This window comes from Indicator indicator, chromosome 12 (genome assembly GCF_027791375.1).
Source record: "Indicator indicator isolate 239-I01 chromosome 12, UM_Iind_1.1, whole genome shotgun sequence".
In the NCBI taxonomy this organism is placed as follows: domain Eukaryota; kingdom Metazoa; phylum Chordata; class Aves; order Piciformes; family Indicatoridae; genus Indicator; species Indicator indicator.
The window spans coordinates 17,342,280-17,356,652 of NC_072021.1; the positions used below are offsets into that span (position 1 = coordinate 17,342,280).

Genomic DNA, 14,373 nt, shown 5'->3' on the forward strand with positions numbered 1-14,373 from the left:
TTGGATACATTTGCTTCACTCATACCTTTGCATTGCAATACCTGATGATAAACTGATCATTTAACTATCTTATTGCACTCACCTTGTTTTATGTTCCTCTCCCAAATGTACTGCACCAGATACTCCACATTATTGAGCTCTGCCAGAAGCTCTGAAGAATATATACAGAAGTTATCTCCTACCTCATCCAGCTCTGGAAACTCTACCTCAAAACAAAACCAAAATAAAACAACAACACACATATCAACAAAAAAAAAAAAAAAAAAAAAAAAAAAAAAAAAACCAAAAAACCAAAACACCCCCCTCAAAAAAACCCAAAAAGCAAGGAACCCCAAACAAACAAAACCCCATACAAATTCAGATGCAGAAATGATATTATTGATGTTTAACCCAGGAAATATATTAGTCCTTTTAGTACATGCCATAAAAACCTGGTACTATCAGGAGGCAGCACTTTATACTATTACAAGCATGGATCCTCATAAACTAGACTAAAGCAGGATTGGCTTTTTGGCCAGGATACTAAATAACCAGATCTGGTTATTTAATATCATTACTGGTGTTTAGCACTCCATAAACCAGCAATTTTAGTGAATTCTAATCTGCACTGGTCTCAGAGTTGGGTAAATGTGGTTTCTCTCAATGGACCTGAAGGCAGAAATGAGCTGTTTGGAAGATTTAAAGAAGGCTATGAATGTAAGAAGAAGTCTGTTGGTTGTGGTGTTTTTTCCTTTCCTTTTTTTTCTGTGATGTGACTGCCTGTTCCCTCCTCCATTTTTTATCAGTGATCAGTTTATCACATGTCCCATCATAAACATGGCCAGTCACTGGGCTGCTGCCTCCAGAGGAAATGTCTTCATGTACTACATACCTGAGAGCTCCTCACAGAGCAGGTAAGTAGATGTTTATCATATTTCTTGGATTTAGAGTTTGCAAAACCAGGGTTCTCTTTGAGCACTCTGTGGTGTAAATGGATTAGGTACCCAAAATAAACAGTTTGGATTAGCAAAGGGGGGATTTGTCTCTAACAGATTATTTCTCTTTGTTGACTCTCTGTGAATGCTGTTTCTGAACTGAGGTACTTCAAGTTAGATGCCTAAATTAAGTTTCCCTCTTCCCTCTTACTTACCTTTGCTAGTTCTAGATAATTTTTTAGATTTCTACTCCCTGGATGTGTTCAAAAGCCGTGTAGATGTGGTGCTTGGAGATATGGCTTAGTGGTGGGCTTGGTAGAGTGGCATTAAGGGTTGGACTTGATGATCTTGAAGGGCATTTCAAGCCTAAATGATTCTATTATTTGATGATTCTATCAGAAACTGCAGTGACCGTAGCCACTCCTACTCCTAGATGCACACATTAGAGCAGCAAAATACACAGGGATGGTTGTCTTCTATTTTCTTCTGAGGGAGCACTGCTCATCCCTTGCTCTCTCTGCTGCCACATACTTCTCCCCAGGAAAGACTTTTGAGACTCTTTCCTTTTTCTTGGGCTTTCTTTGAAAGGGCTCAGGATTGGGACACAGGCCTCCTACTGGCACTATTTGATACTGTGAAGTTCTCTGTGAACTACATGGGGTTTGTTCCTTTCCTGATAGCATAATGAAAAAGCATTTGAAAGAGACCAGCCAAGATCTAGGTTACAGATGAAAGCCATTATGCTGGGGTAACACAGCCTTGCTTTCTTTTTGGCTGAGAAGTTCTCAGGGAGCTGTTATTTCGCTGCCAGCTTCAGCAGGAACGATCACAGTGCTCCTTTTGGCTACTGATAGGCTCAGATAAGTGACTTTTACAAGGCTCCAAACAGGGCTGGGCTGTGGTATGCCAAAAGTCCAGCTCCACAAAAAGAAAAGATGTGATCTCAAATTAGCTACCAACTTTTCTCTTGCTTTGGAGAATGATAGCAACCCAGGCATTTACAATAAGATCTTATTTGCAAACAGGTGAAATAGAACTTGTGCAACTTAGAGCCTCTGGTTTTGAGGCAGTGAATTTGAACCAATGAGAATTTCCTCTTCTATCTAGCCCTCTTTAGGATGCCTCTTGTGCTTGTGTTGTTTAGCTTTCCTCATGCTCCACAGCGCAGTGTTATTTTACACATCACTTAGCTACATTTTTTAATAATATTTATGTTGTCAGTACTCTTCTAAGATAATTACTTCAAAATTTAGTGCAAAATTTATTGGTTTACTTTTTCGTAACCCCCTTTAAGAGAACAAACAAAACCAGTATGCTGTCTGAAACTTGTGGGAATGTGAAGCAGAGTCTCACATGCCTTATGCTAAGCCACTTGTAAGGAGATATGAGTCCAAATTTCCATGCTGTGTTTGCATTCTTAGTCTTTTAATCTTTATTTATGCTTAAGTACAGTTAAAATAAATGTTGTTTAGTTTTTAAAAGCAAGCACTTAAAGAGAAATTGCAAAATTCAGCTCATCCGTGGACTGAAGGATCTCATCTGACACTATGATGTGACTATTTATGAAGTGATACTCTCATTTTCTCAAGGGGCATGACACTAGGTCCTCTGCTGAATACACTTGCCAGCTTTTTGTTTAAGTGTTGTTGTCACTCATTCCTAAATGAATGTTTCCTTATTTTTCATCTCACTTTTGCCATGTGACATCTCTCCCTTGCCCTCTCTTACAGCATTTCCCCTCCATATAGTATAACTGCATTAGAATTACAGCCTGTCCAGCAGCCTCACTGCATGTCAGTGATGCCATGCTCTCAAGGGTAGGGCCTTGACATGGAAGAGTGGCCAAAATTGCTAAAAATGGAGAAGCCAACAAAATCTGGAACCAACAAAATGCAGTGTTTTGGAATATTGTTGGTGATTTGGCCTGCCAGATTGAAACCAATGATGTACATGAAGCAGCCTTCAGTAGAATATATAAACTAGTCTTGAGGAAAGACCAACCCCCAAGGGAGTCCCCTAGCCACTGGAGCAGAGTCCTGACAGTTCTCAAGTTCACTGAAAGTTGTGACTTCTTAGGAGGAGGAGCAGGGGCAGAAACTCTGCCAAGTAACCTTAGGTTAGCTTAGAAGATAGGATGTGTGGGTTTGAACTTGCTCAGCAGAAGTAGGAATCAAAGCTAACACCCTGTAAGCAAATTAGCCATTAAATTCTTTGTGTTAATGAATGCAATAATTCTTTGTGGTAATGAATGCAATAATCAACAGCATGTTTTGCACATAGTAGGTGTGTCCATGATACTCTGTAGATACATGTACTGGATCAGATCCCTCTCAGTGCATTGTAGCTGGAAGAACACCTCCTTAGACATTCCTGATCCCTCATAGGCATTTGGGAGAAAAAATGACTTCTCAATCCATTTAATATTCAATCACATCTGTGTTTGCTGAGGTACAGACTTTTGTTTGCAAAAAATGGAGGCTTCTATAGTATTATGTCTGCAGAAGATATGCTTTGGTGTCTAAAATCTTTCTAAGATTTCAGTTTACACAGGCTACAGATATTTCCCTTTTGGTGTTTGTTATTTTTATGATAAAGATGATGACAATATAATTGTATATTATCTACAATAGCTACTAATAGTTACCTCACAGAAGTATTGGAAAGAGTACATTAAAATAGCATTTTGTTCAGGTAGCTACAACAATGGCGGACTATTTACTCTTAGATAAAATATTATGGCTGGCAAAATGAACATTTACTAATAAAAAATAAGCCACAGTATAGCAACACATTCCCCAATTTCTATTCTGTCACCTCTTCCCTGCTTTTTGTATATCTCCCAAAATATGTGACAGAGCAGAGAGTTAAAACGCAGAGATAAAGAAACACTGACATGTCCTCTTCTTTAACATGGAGCAGTCCCATAATAACTCACAGCAAGATAAACAAGAGGGGGGGAGAAGTCAGCCAGTAAAGGCAGATCCAAATGTAATCATGCAAAGCAGTCAAAAAGTTATAAATCAGGAAGGAAATTTTACCTATTCAAGTCAATTAGCAAAAGTTTGTTTCATACCTGAGTATTTCCACAATATGCACACACACACGCAGTCAAGCATCCACAGATACAGGGGAAGGATTAAAAAGGTCACACTAAAGTGACTTCTATTCTTATGTGGAAAACAACATGAAGCCATGAACTGAGAATTTTCATACAAAGGAATGGATCTTGCACAGACCAAACTAATACCTCCTTCCACGTGGTAGTGTTCTTCCCAGCTCGGCAAAACACCATGTCTGCTTTAGTCTTCAGTTCCTATTCGAATAAGGAGCGGGATGCATAGCCAACAACTCCTGCTTTAATGATCTGTGGTGAAAATATATACATAACCCAGATGCCATTTTCTCACTCTCTTTTTGAGAACTCTTAGGTCTTGGAGTAAATGCTAAACAATGCAGGAGGAATGTGACTGCTCAGCATTACCTAGGATTAGTGAGGAGGGCTGGAGTACAGCTTTAGTTACAATAAAAAAGTATGTGATACAAGAAGTGTCTTTTGACAAGGATAATATTATTAACTGTATGAAGATTTTCCTCATTAAATCCCTCAAGAGGTTTCTGGGTGATTTTTGTCTATCACATGAAATAGCACTGCTTACCACACCAGCATGGTTCCAAAGTCACGCTGTGGTGCCAAATGTGCTCTCTTAAAGCTGTTGAATAAAAATGTGCGCTCTGCTCATTGAAGAGGCCAGATCATTAGCTGGAGCATGATGGCAAAACATAATTACTGTCATTGAATGAGGCTCTATCTTAAAGTCATTTACATTGCCATAATAATTGTCATAATGGCAGGATGTATGTTTCCTCCATAGCTGGGCAGACACCAAAATGACTTTGGGTATCTATGCAGACTTGCTGTCACAACAGTTTATAATTTTTCGCTATGAAGCTCTGCTCCCTCTCAACTCCTGGAAGTTATTGTGTTGCTCTTGTTGGAATCATCTCTCATTCCTTGGGCCTTATATATTGCATTATGCCAGCTGTGCTGGGAAAGCACTCTCCCACTGATTCAACCACATCCCTGCTCCTCAGGAGTTGAGGACATTTTCTGTGTTGCTAAAAACTTGAGGTCTAGACAGTTGTGTTTTTCTTCCCACAGAGTGATTATGTGGCCTTTATCATTTAACAGATTTTTCACTTCTTGGAAATTAGCCATAAATATGTAAAGACAAAGAATGAATCTTTAGAAAAAGCAGAAATCAGGTTTAAGTGAACCAAAATTCAGCTAAAAGACTCAGAAAAATACAAAGCAATTTTTTGAGTTGCGTCTGCTGTGCTGGGACGGGCTGGTGCCAAGAAATCAAGAATATAAGCACAAAGACCATACATCTAGAGAGACCTTCCCTGGTTCCCTCAGGGCTTTGGATGGGCCTATCATTTCTTGAAGGAAATTAATGAATTCATTCAGCTCAGGCAGGGACACACTGAACAAATGGATGAATTCCTGTCCCCAAAAGATGCATTCAAGTGTCAACATGCTTATTACTATGTTTTTAATACAGTAACTCCCTGACAAAATTCTGTAATCCTTGTTACTGAGGAGTTCTGGCAAGATGATAAATGTGCTTTCTTCCTGTATTAAGATCTACTGTTGTTTTTATTTTCCCCTCTTGTCTTTCAATTAATGTGAGTTTTCAGGTTCTCGAATTTATTATCTGCTACTTTAGTTTTATTTTCTTCAGTTGGCACAGCTGTAATGCAAAGGAGAACATTGTGTGTACTGGGAGCAATCTGAATGGAAAAGACACAGCAAACTCCAGGATTCTTTTGCAAGCCACATAGATCTATAGGGCTTTTTTGGTGGAAAGGTGAATAAACTTGGCAGTTTAATCCCGTTAGGAGTTAAGCTTTTTCCATATGTCCTCATTTTCCTGAAAAGAAGAAAGAAAGAAAAATGTTCATCTGTTTTTCGCATGCTTTCCCTCAATTGTTTGGCAAGACTTTGTAATGTGAGGAGACACAATGAGCCAAATGGATCTCTAGAACTGCAGAGGTTACACCAGGCCTTACATTGGCTCATTATACTTCTATAAATATCTAGTTATCCTTTGTTTTTACGTTCCTGCCAGCAACCATATACCTTTTCCTTTTCTAAGATATATGGTTATATGCAATTTTTTTTTAGTATTATTTTTACTTATCATAGAATCATAGAATCAGTCAGGGTTGGAAGGGACCACAAGGATCATCTAGTTCCAACCCCCCTGCCATGGGCAGGCACACCTCACACTAGATCATGCTGGCCAGAGCCTCATCCAGCCTGGCCTTAAACACCTCTCATCACTCTCATGGTGAAGAACTTCCTCACGTCCAGTCTGAATCTCCCCACTTCCAGCTTTATTCCATTCCCCCTAGTCCTGTCACTACCTGATATCCTAAAAATTGAAATTATTATTTCAGTCCAGGTGAAGTGCAGTACTGGTATACTCCTCCTTTCCCCTGATAGAGATGAGATGGTGCCTGGTAACCGCTTAGGATACTTGATACCATTCTGCAAATCTGAAGAAAATGTAGATGTGTGCAAACAATCACATTTAGTGTTTTCAATACTTTTTTAAAAAAATTAATTTTAGATCAGTTTATTGAAAGCAAACAGAGAATAGGGCCACAAGATCATGCATTTTATGTATAAATCATATTCTCTTCTTCAGGGACATAGTTGGTATGAATTCATAGCTCATCTCAAATCAGCAGGTATAACACCAGCTCTGTGAGTCTGGGTTGTTCAATCCAATCAGCATGTAAATCTGTTCTACTAAAGACCTTTTTTGTTTTGGTTTGGCTTTGTTTTCCTAGCTCTTACTGATAGGCCTATCAAAATAGCAATTAAATTCCTCCCACATACACTTTGAGATGTGATGTCAGGTTTGTCAGGAGGTTTGTTTTCATTTCTGTGGTTCTCTTGTCTAGTTATCAGTAAAAAAAACAAAGCATAAAAGGAAACTCATGGCCATGCATTAGTTTCTTCTTCTAGACCATATATTAGAAAAATATTCTTTTAATGGTTATCTGTACTTTAGAAGGACTAAAATATTTATCATTGTTGGTCAATATTGATAAATAAATATCCCATCTGTATGTTCACTAATGACAAACTGATTCTTCTTCAACTTGCTTTCTCATCCTGAGTACTTTACTGGTAACTCTGTCTGAACTCTAGCTAGAATTACAGTTATCTTGTAATTTTAAAATTTAAATGACTGGATAGCAAAGGGAAATTTGATGTTTTGGTATTGTATAGGATGTCATTTAAAATTGGAGCTAATTTATATTGGCTTCTGCCTCTGTGTAGAGTTTTAAAAAAAAGAAGAACCAAAAACTGCATTAAGCAACTAAGAATAGAAGCTCTACCTCTAAATGCTTTGAAATTAGTTGGAATTGTTATGTTAGGAAAGTAAGAACTGTTTTTATGTGAATGAAAAACAAAAAAAAAAAAAAAAGGAAGTGTTAGGCCACAGTCAATCATTAATTATCACAACGAGTTTCCACTATGAAATAATTATCCAGATATAGAACAAGGATAAAGTTCAAAATGAGATATATGTCATAATTTACAGTGGATCGCAGTGTGAGGTCTCTGCAGCCCCAGCTGTAAGTTATGCTTTCAGTCCTAATGTAGAATATCATGGTGGTCTGCCAGATCATATTCTGTTCTGACTGCCGTGGTTATTGATAGCTATTAATTACAACTCCATTTTGCATTCAGATTTCTTGAGTATTTTTTGGGTAGCTTTTTTATTTTCTGTTTTGGTTTGGGTTTTTGTAGCTGTTCCAAAAGCAGCCACAGTTCTATAGATAGAGCAGTGGGACATCTGAAGGTTAAGAAATCCCTTTCTCTTTTTCTTACTTCAAAACATTTTAAATAGAAACTCCATCTCAAGCTTCAGGAAAATTCTCTCAGAAGCAATGCTTTCCCAGTTACATGGCTTTGCACAATGAAAATTCCCAGCAAGTGATATTTCAAGGTCTGCTGCTAAGTTGTCTATGAATTTCACAAACTTCTGATTTTACCACCTGTTTTTTTCTGTAAAATGGACTCCAGTAGTGCTTCCCGAAGTGAGGTAATAATTCTCCAGGGGGAGTTCACTTGTGAACAAGATGTTAGTCTGTCCCCTAGCTTCCACATGGCTCAGTTTGTCACTCTGTCATACTGACATATATGAAGAGCTGTGAATCTTTCTCTTAAAACTCTGACATCTTAAGATCTACACAGAAGATATAAAGTGATACCTTTGTGTGAAGTATTAGTCCTGTGAAGTCACCACAGCAACTATTTCATCTTTGCACATAACTTCTTCCCCTCTGCTCTGCCCTGGTGAAGCAACACCTGGAGTACCATGTCACAGAATCACAGAATTGTTTGGGTTGGAAGGGACCTCAAGGATCATCCAGTTCCGACCCTCCTGCCATGTGCAAGGACACCTCACACTAGATCAGGTTGCCCAGAGTCACATCCAGCCTGGCCTTAAAAACCTCCAGGGATGAGGCTTCTAACCTCGCTGGGTGTCCAGTTCTGGGCTCCTCAGTTCAAGAAAATACTGGAGGGTGAGGGGACTGGAGCATCTCTCTCTTATGAAGAAAAGCTGAGAAAGCTGGGGTTCTATAGACTGGAAAAGATAAATGTCTATAAATGTCTAAAAGGTGGAGGTCATGAGGACAGGACTGGTCTCTTTTCACTGGTGCCCAGTGATAGCACAACAGGCACCATGTACAAACTAGGAGACTTCACTTGTCCTTAAGGAAAAATTTTACTTTAAGGGTGACTGAGCACTGAAACTGGCTGCCCAAAGTGGTTGTGCATTCTCCTTCTCCAGACACTTTCAAAACCCACCTAGATGTTCGCCTGTGCAACCTGACCTAGACACACCTGCTTTAACAGTGGTGGTGGAATACATGAGCTCTCATGGTCCCTTCCAAGTCCTACCATTCTGTGATTCTGTGATTCATTTACAGCTGTTATTAAAATAACACATCTGTTCCTTGTAAGGGGATTTCTGTATGGGAAATTAGTTGCTATTAATTTGTCTTTCTTAAAAGCACTTTCAAAATCCCTTTTGCCATTGTCTCTGCAGTCCTTCCTTTTATCAAACTGTCCTCTGAATTTCAGCAGTTCCTGGGCTGTGCATTTCTTCATTTAGAGTTGATGCTATTGACTCATCTACATGGCACTGTGAAGTATCAGGGCTGGAGTTTGGAGCAACTCAGCTCCCACCAGAGCTAGCAGTGTACAACAGCAAAGCTATACATGCTTTTCTGTCACTCCTCTCTTTCTCTCACTCTACTTTCCTTCCATGTAGAATTAGTTCGAGACTTGTTGAGTCACTTGGATATTCACAAGTCCATGGGACCTGATGGGATTCATCCTAGGGTGCTGAAAGAGCTGGCAGATGAGCTGGCCAAGCCTCTGTCCATCATTTTCCACCAGTCCTGGCTCACTGGAGAGGTCCCAGAAGACTGGAAACTGGCCAATGTGATGCCCATCCACAAGAAGGGACAGACAGTAGAACCTGGGAACTACAGGCCTGTCAGCCTGACCTCAGTGCCAGGGAAAATCATGGAGCAGATTGTCTTGGGGGCAGTCACTGCATACCTGAAGGATAGCCAAGGAATCAGGCCCAGCCAGCATGGATTTAGGAAGGGCAGGTCCTGCCTCACCAACCTGATCTCCTTCTATGACCAGGTGACAGCCTGGTGGACGTGGGAAAGGCTGTGGATGTAGTCTACCTGGACTTCAGCAAGGCCTTTGACACTGTCCCCCACAGCAAACTCTTGGCCAAGCTGTCAGCCTGTGGCTTGGACAGCAGCACTCTGCGCTGGGTTAGGAACTGGCTGGAGGGCAGAGCCCAGAGAGTGGTGGTGAATGGTGCCACATCCAGCTGGCAGCCTGTCACTAGTGGTGTCCCCCAGGGATCAGTGCTGGGCCCCATCCTGTTCAATATCTTTATTGATGATCTGGATGAGGGGATTGAGTCCATCATCAGTAAATTTGCAGATGACACCAAGCTGGGAGCAGGTGTTGCTCTGTTAGAAGGTAGAAGGGCTCTGCAGAGGGACCTTGACAGGCTGGACAGATGGGCAGAGTCCAACAGGATGGCATTCAACAAATCCAAGTACTGGGTGCTGCACTTTGGCCACAACAACCCCATGCAGAGCTACAGGCTGGGGACAGAGTGGCTGGAGAGCAGCCTGGTGGAAAGGGACCTGGGGGTACTGGTTGACAGGCGCCTGAACATGAGCCAGCAGTGTGCCCAGGTGGCCAAGAGAGCCAATGGCATCCTGGCCTGCATCAGGCATAGTGTGGCCAGCAGGAGCAGGGAGGTCATTGTACCCCTGTACACAGCACTGGTTAGGCCACACCTTGAGTACTGTGTCCAGTTCTGGGCCCCTCAGTTTAGGAAAGATGTGGAATTGCTGGAGCATGTCCAGAGAAGGACAACGAGGCTGGTGAGAGGCCTTGAGCACAAGCCCTATGAGGAGAGGCTGAGGGAGCTGGGGGTGTTTAGCCTGGAGAAGAGGAGGCTCAGGGGTGACCTCATTGCTGTCTACAACTACCTGAAGGGAGGTTGTAGCCAGGAGGGGGTTGGTCTCTTCTCCCAGGCAACCAGCACCAGAACAAGAGGACACAGTCTCAAGCTGCGCCAGGGGAGGTTTAGGCTGCAGGTGAGGAGAAAGTTCTTCACAGAGAGAGTGGTTGGCCATTGGAATGTGCTGCCCAGGGAGGTGGTGGGGTCACCATCCCTGGAGGTGTTCAAGAGGGGATTGGACGTGGCACTTGGTGCCATGGCTTAGATAGGCATGAGGTGTAGGGTGACAGGTTGGACTCGATGATCCTTGAGGTCTCTTCCAACCTTCTGGATTCTATTCTATTCTATTCTATTCAGTGAAAAGAGTGTCACTACCCGTTGCTACCTTGAGTGTGCTCTGAGCTCCTACAAGACTCCAAAATCCTTATTTTGATATTTCTGGCCATTTTGCACGCCTCTCTGGCTGTAATGAATAATGATCAGCATGTGAGGGAGGAGGCAAATATGGTCCCCGATATCTAGCTGCAGTCTAGGTGTTTCACAGCTGTTTTACTGCTGTTCTGTGCACATATGTATGTGCCTCTTTCTCCTCTTAACCTTGTATTTTCTTTCTCATCCTCTTACTGTTGATACTCACTGGCCAGTGTGATACCATCAGCCATAAATATTAAAAGTAGCCCATGAAATTCTTTATGTTTCACTTTATGTTTCAGAATCAAACTCATTGCAGTTGTACAAGTAGTTTCCCTCCTAATGAAATTTCTGTTTAGTTTGTTGAATTTTAGTCTGTGGCCTTAAAAGATTTCACATCTAGAAAGATGAGAGCTGAGAATAAGTCTCATTTTTTTTTGAGAAAACCTCAGTCCCAGCTCAATGGTTTCTGATTTACAGCTAAATTCACCTCTGCTGTGATTTCTCTAAATGGGTACATTTATCTCTTCACTGCATCTTAACTAATATTATGTCCTCTATTCTATTCAAAATGACCCTCTATTAAAAAGAAAATAGCTCCTTTAAACATATAGTTCCTTGGCTGTGATACTGACACTAAACATTGCTGTAACATAGTGGGCCAAGTAAATTATTTTTAAAGCAAAATTATTAAACTATGATCTTGCTTAATCCTTCTATAAACATTTGGGGAAGAAAAATATGCTTTAATCTTGTTTCAGTTCTACTTTTTTTCTTTTTTTTTTTTTTTTTGTGAAGAATCTGTGAATAATTCACTTTCCAGATGCAAAGTATTACTGAGGTATTATGATAAGACTAAGGGAAATACAAACAAAGATGTATTTCATTTAGAGGGTTGTGTGTTTGTTTTTCAAAACAGAGACTTTGGTGCTACCACTCATAAAAAGTAAAGGAGTCATCTTACTCTCAGTCCACCTGCCCATAATCATTTGAACTACAAACCTTGTTCCATTAGAGGCAGTATCAGGGTCATATCAATGCTGCTGCACTGTATGATAAAACAGTATCAGTTGTGCCACCTTTTGACAACAATCTCTGTAGCCACCACAGATGAAACCTTGCTGAGTGGATGTGGGATGTGTTTATTCCTGCCTCACAGACATCTGTTCCTTCTCCCAGGTCCCCTGGTGCTTCCTGCCTTCATGCAGCATTGAACTAAGTCAATAAGACCTTTGTTTGAATGTGGGATACAGAAAATGCAGTTGGACTATACCAGAAATGTCTCCTCCTGAGCTGTGGTTCAAAGCTGTTGTGTTTTAGTTATAACTGGATTAGTAGAAGTTGGCCACTGTTTTTCTGCAGGACTTGAAGATGCTGAGTTGTGTGACCTTTTCTGTGGTCTTGCCTGGCCAGCCTTGTTTCTAAATTGTTGAAATATTCCAAATATTCCTTCTTATATGTGTTAATTATTACAACAATTGTTCTTTCTTGAATGTGATCATGTTGATTATTTCAAGAAGTTTTGATTTGATTGCCATATAAAAACTGGGAAGGACAAACTGTGTGAACCAAAACCACCCAGCCAGCAGAAAAGTTAGAGTAAATCTTAGATTAAATCTAAGAGAAATCTTCATAAACATCTCCTATTACATCTTTCCCTGTCCAAAGATTTGGGGCTGAATTCTGGACGCAGTGAAGGCAATGGAAAAATTCCAATTGCTGTTAAGAAGAGCCAGGATTATATTCCAAGTCTGTGAAATAAACCATAATTAACCTTCCGCCATGGCTGCCAGATTCCATGTCACCACTTGCTTCCACTTTCTGAATTTAATTTTAGTGAAAATCTGTACAGAACTTCAGAGGTATTTAAAGAATAGCCAAAGTGTTTTTTTCCCCTCTATCACTTCCTCTTCCATGCCCAGTTAATTTAGAAAATGTGCCCTGCTGTCTCCCACAATTTCCCCTTGTAACAAATGTTAAAGCCCCTGCATTAACTTAATGGCAAGTCCCCCTTGTTATTGCTTGCTCTGCTTTTATGCTCTGATTTGAAGAATCCCCACAGCTCATGACACTCTAATTAATTATTTAAAACTTTGCTTTATTCTCTGAATTAAATCAGCTCCCTTTCTCCCTCTAATAAATAAATGATAATTGTCTTCATATAAATATATTTTTAGTTCGGGTCAGGAGCTCTTGCTGGATGTTCAATATGTATTTGGACTGCCATTCTACCCCAAGTATGAAGAACAATTTACTTTGGAAGAAAAGAGCCTTTCCTTGCAAATTATGCAGTATATCTCCAATTTTGTAAACTCTGGGTAAGTGTCTGACATTTAAGAATTTCTATGATTGAGGAGGGTGCAAGAAGTAGAGGCAATGTAGTCCAGATCTTACCCTCACTCAAGTAATCTCCATTTCCTCTAGCAATTTACAGTCCTACAAAGGGGGCTTTTGGAAGGTCATGGAGAAGCTGTCAAGCAGATAAAGATTTGTAGTATGACACTTAGCTAGAAGTAATAGGATTTTTTTTCTACATGGAATGGCTGCAAATTCTGCTTAAATAAATGGAGGCTACAAAGGCCTTAGTGTTGTTTCCAGAGCTTAGTTCTAGGACTCTAATTTTGAAGTCTCTTGGCTAAGAGTTCCCTAATTACCAGAAGAAACGGGAAAACATATGAAGACCCAGTGCATCTTTTGCCAGTTATTCTGCCAATAAGCCTCTGCTTTACTGTGCTGTGGATGTGCTTGAGGATATCTCTGGAAAGCTAGTGTGGGAAGTGTGACTTTACATGCTTTATAGAGCACCTTGGGCTGCTTTTACCCTCTATTGACAGTGTTGGCAGTGTTCACAAGCCTGTGTCTATATGGGTTCTTAGGACGTGAACCAGACTAACAAATTATTGCCAGGTGAGACACCATGAATGAATCACCAGTATGGACTGAATTTGAACCCTGCTGGTCAGAGGGATTGGATACACATTCCATGACCTATCTGATCTCATTCTGCATTTTACTGTTCACATTATTGTTTACTAATGATAATTTCTCCCATTCTCTTAGAAATCCAAACTATCCTCACAGTTTCTCGAGAAGAATGTCAGGGGTGATGCCTCCATGGCCAATGTACCTGTCCAGTGATGATGGTGATAACTACAAAGAGTTCACTGTTTCCTTGCCAAGTCTTAAAGGACTGAAAAAAGCAGACTGTTCCTTTTGGTCTGATTATATCAGAAGACTGAAAGCATCCACAGGTGAGTAGAATATTTCCTGTCATTGAATAAAACCTAAATTCTCTCCCTAATGTTTTCCTCTGACTGTAGTCATGCTACATCTTGTAAATCAATTTGGATAGCCTCAAGAAAAGCAATCAAACCTGTTATTTTTTTGGCAGGCAGAGATATTTTAAATTATTCTTGGAGGTCTGCAAGCTTACAAGTGGTTCTTATGTCCTAAGGACTCATTTT

The 14,373-nt window shown here is 40.4% G+C and overlaps 1 protein-coding gene across 1 annotated transcript in view; it reads left to right on the forward strand.

Moving 5' to 3' along the window:
* TG (thyroglobulin) overlaps positions 1-14,373 on the forward strand; it is a 137,828-nt gene that overhangs the window by 119,325 nt on the left and 4,130 nt on the right. The window contains exons 45-47 of the mRNA XM_054385312.1: positions 786-893; positions 13,087-13,227; positions 13,970-14,164. Of these exons, the coding sequence (XP_054241287.1) occupies positions 786-893; positions 13,087-13,227; positions 13,970-14,164 (444 nt within the window). The remainder of the gene's footprint in view (positions 1-785; positions 894-13,086; positions 13,228-13,969; positions 14,165-14,373) is intronic.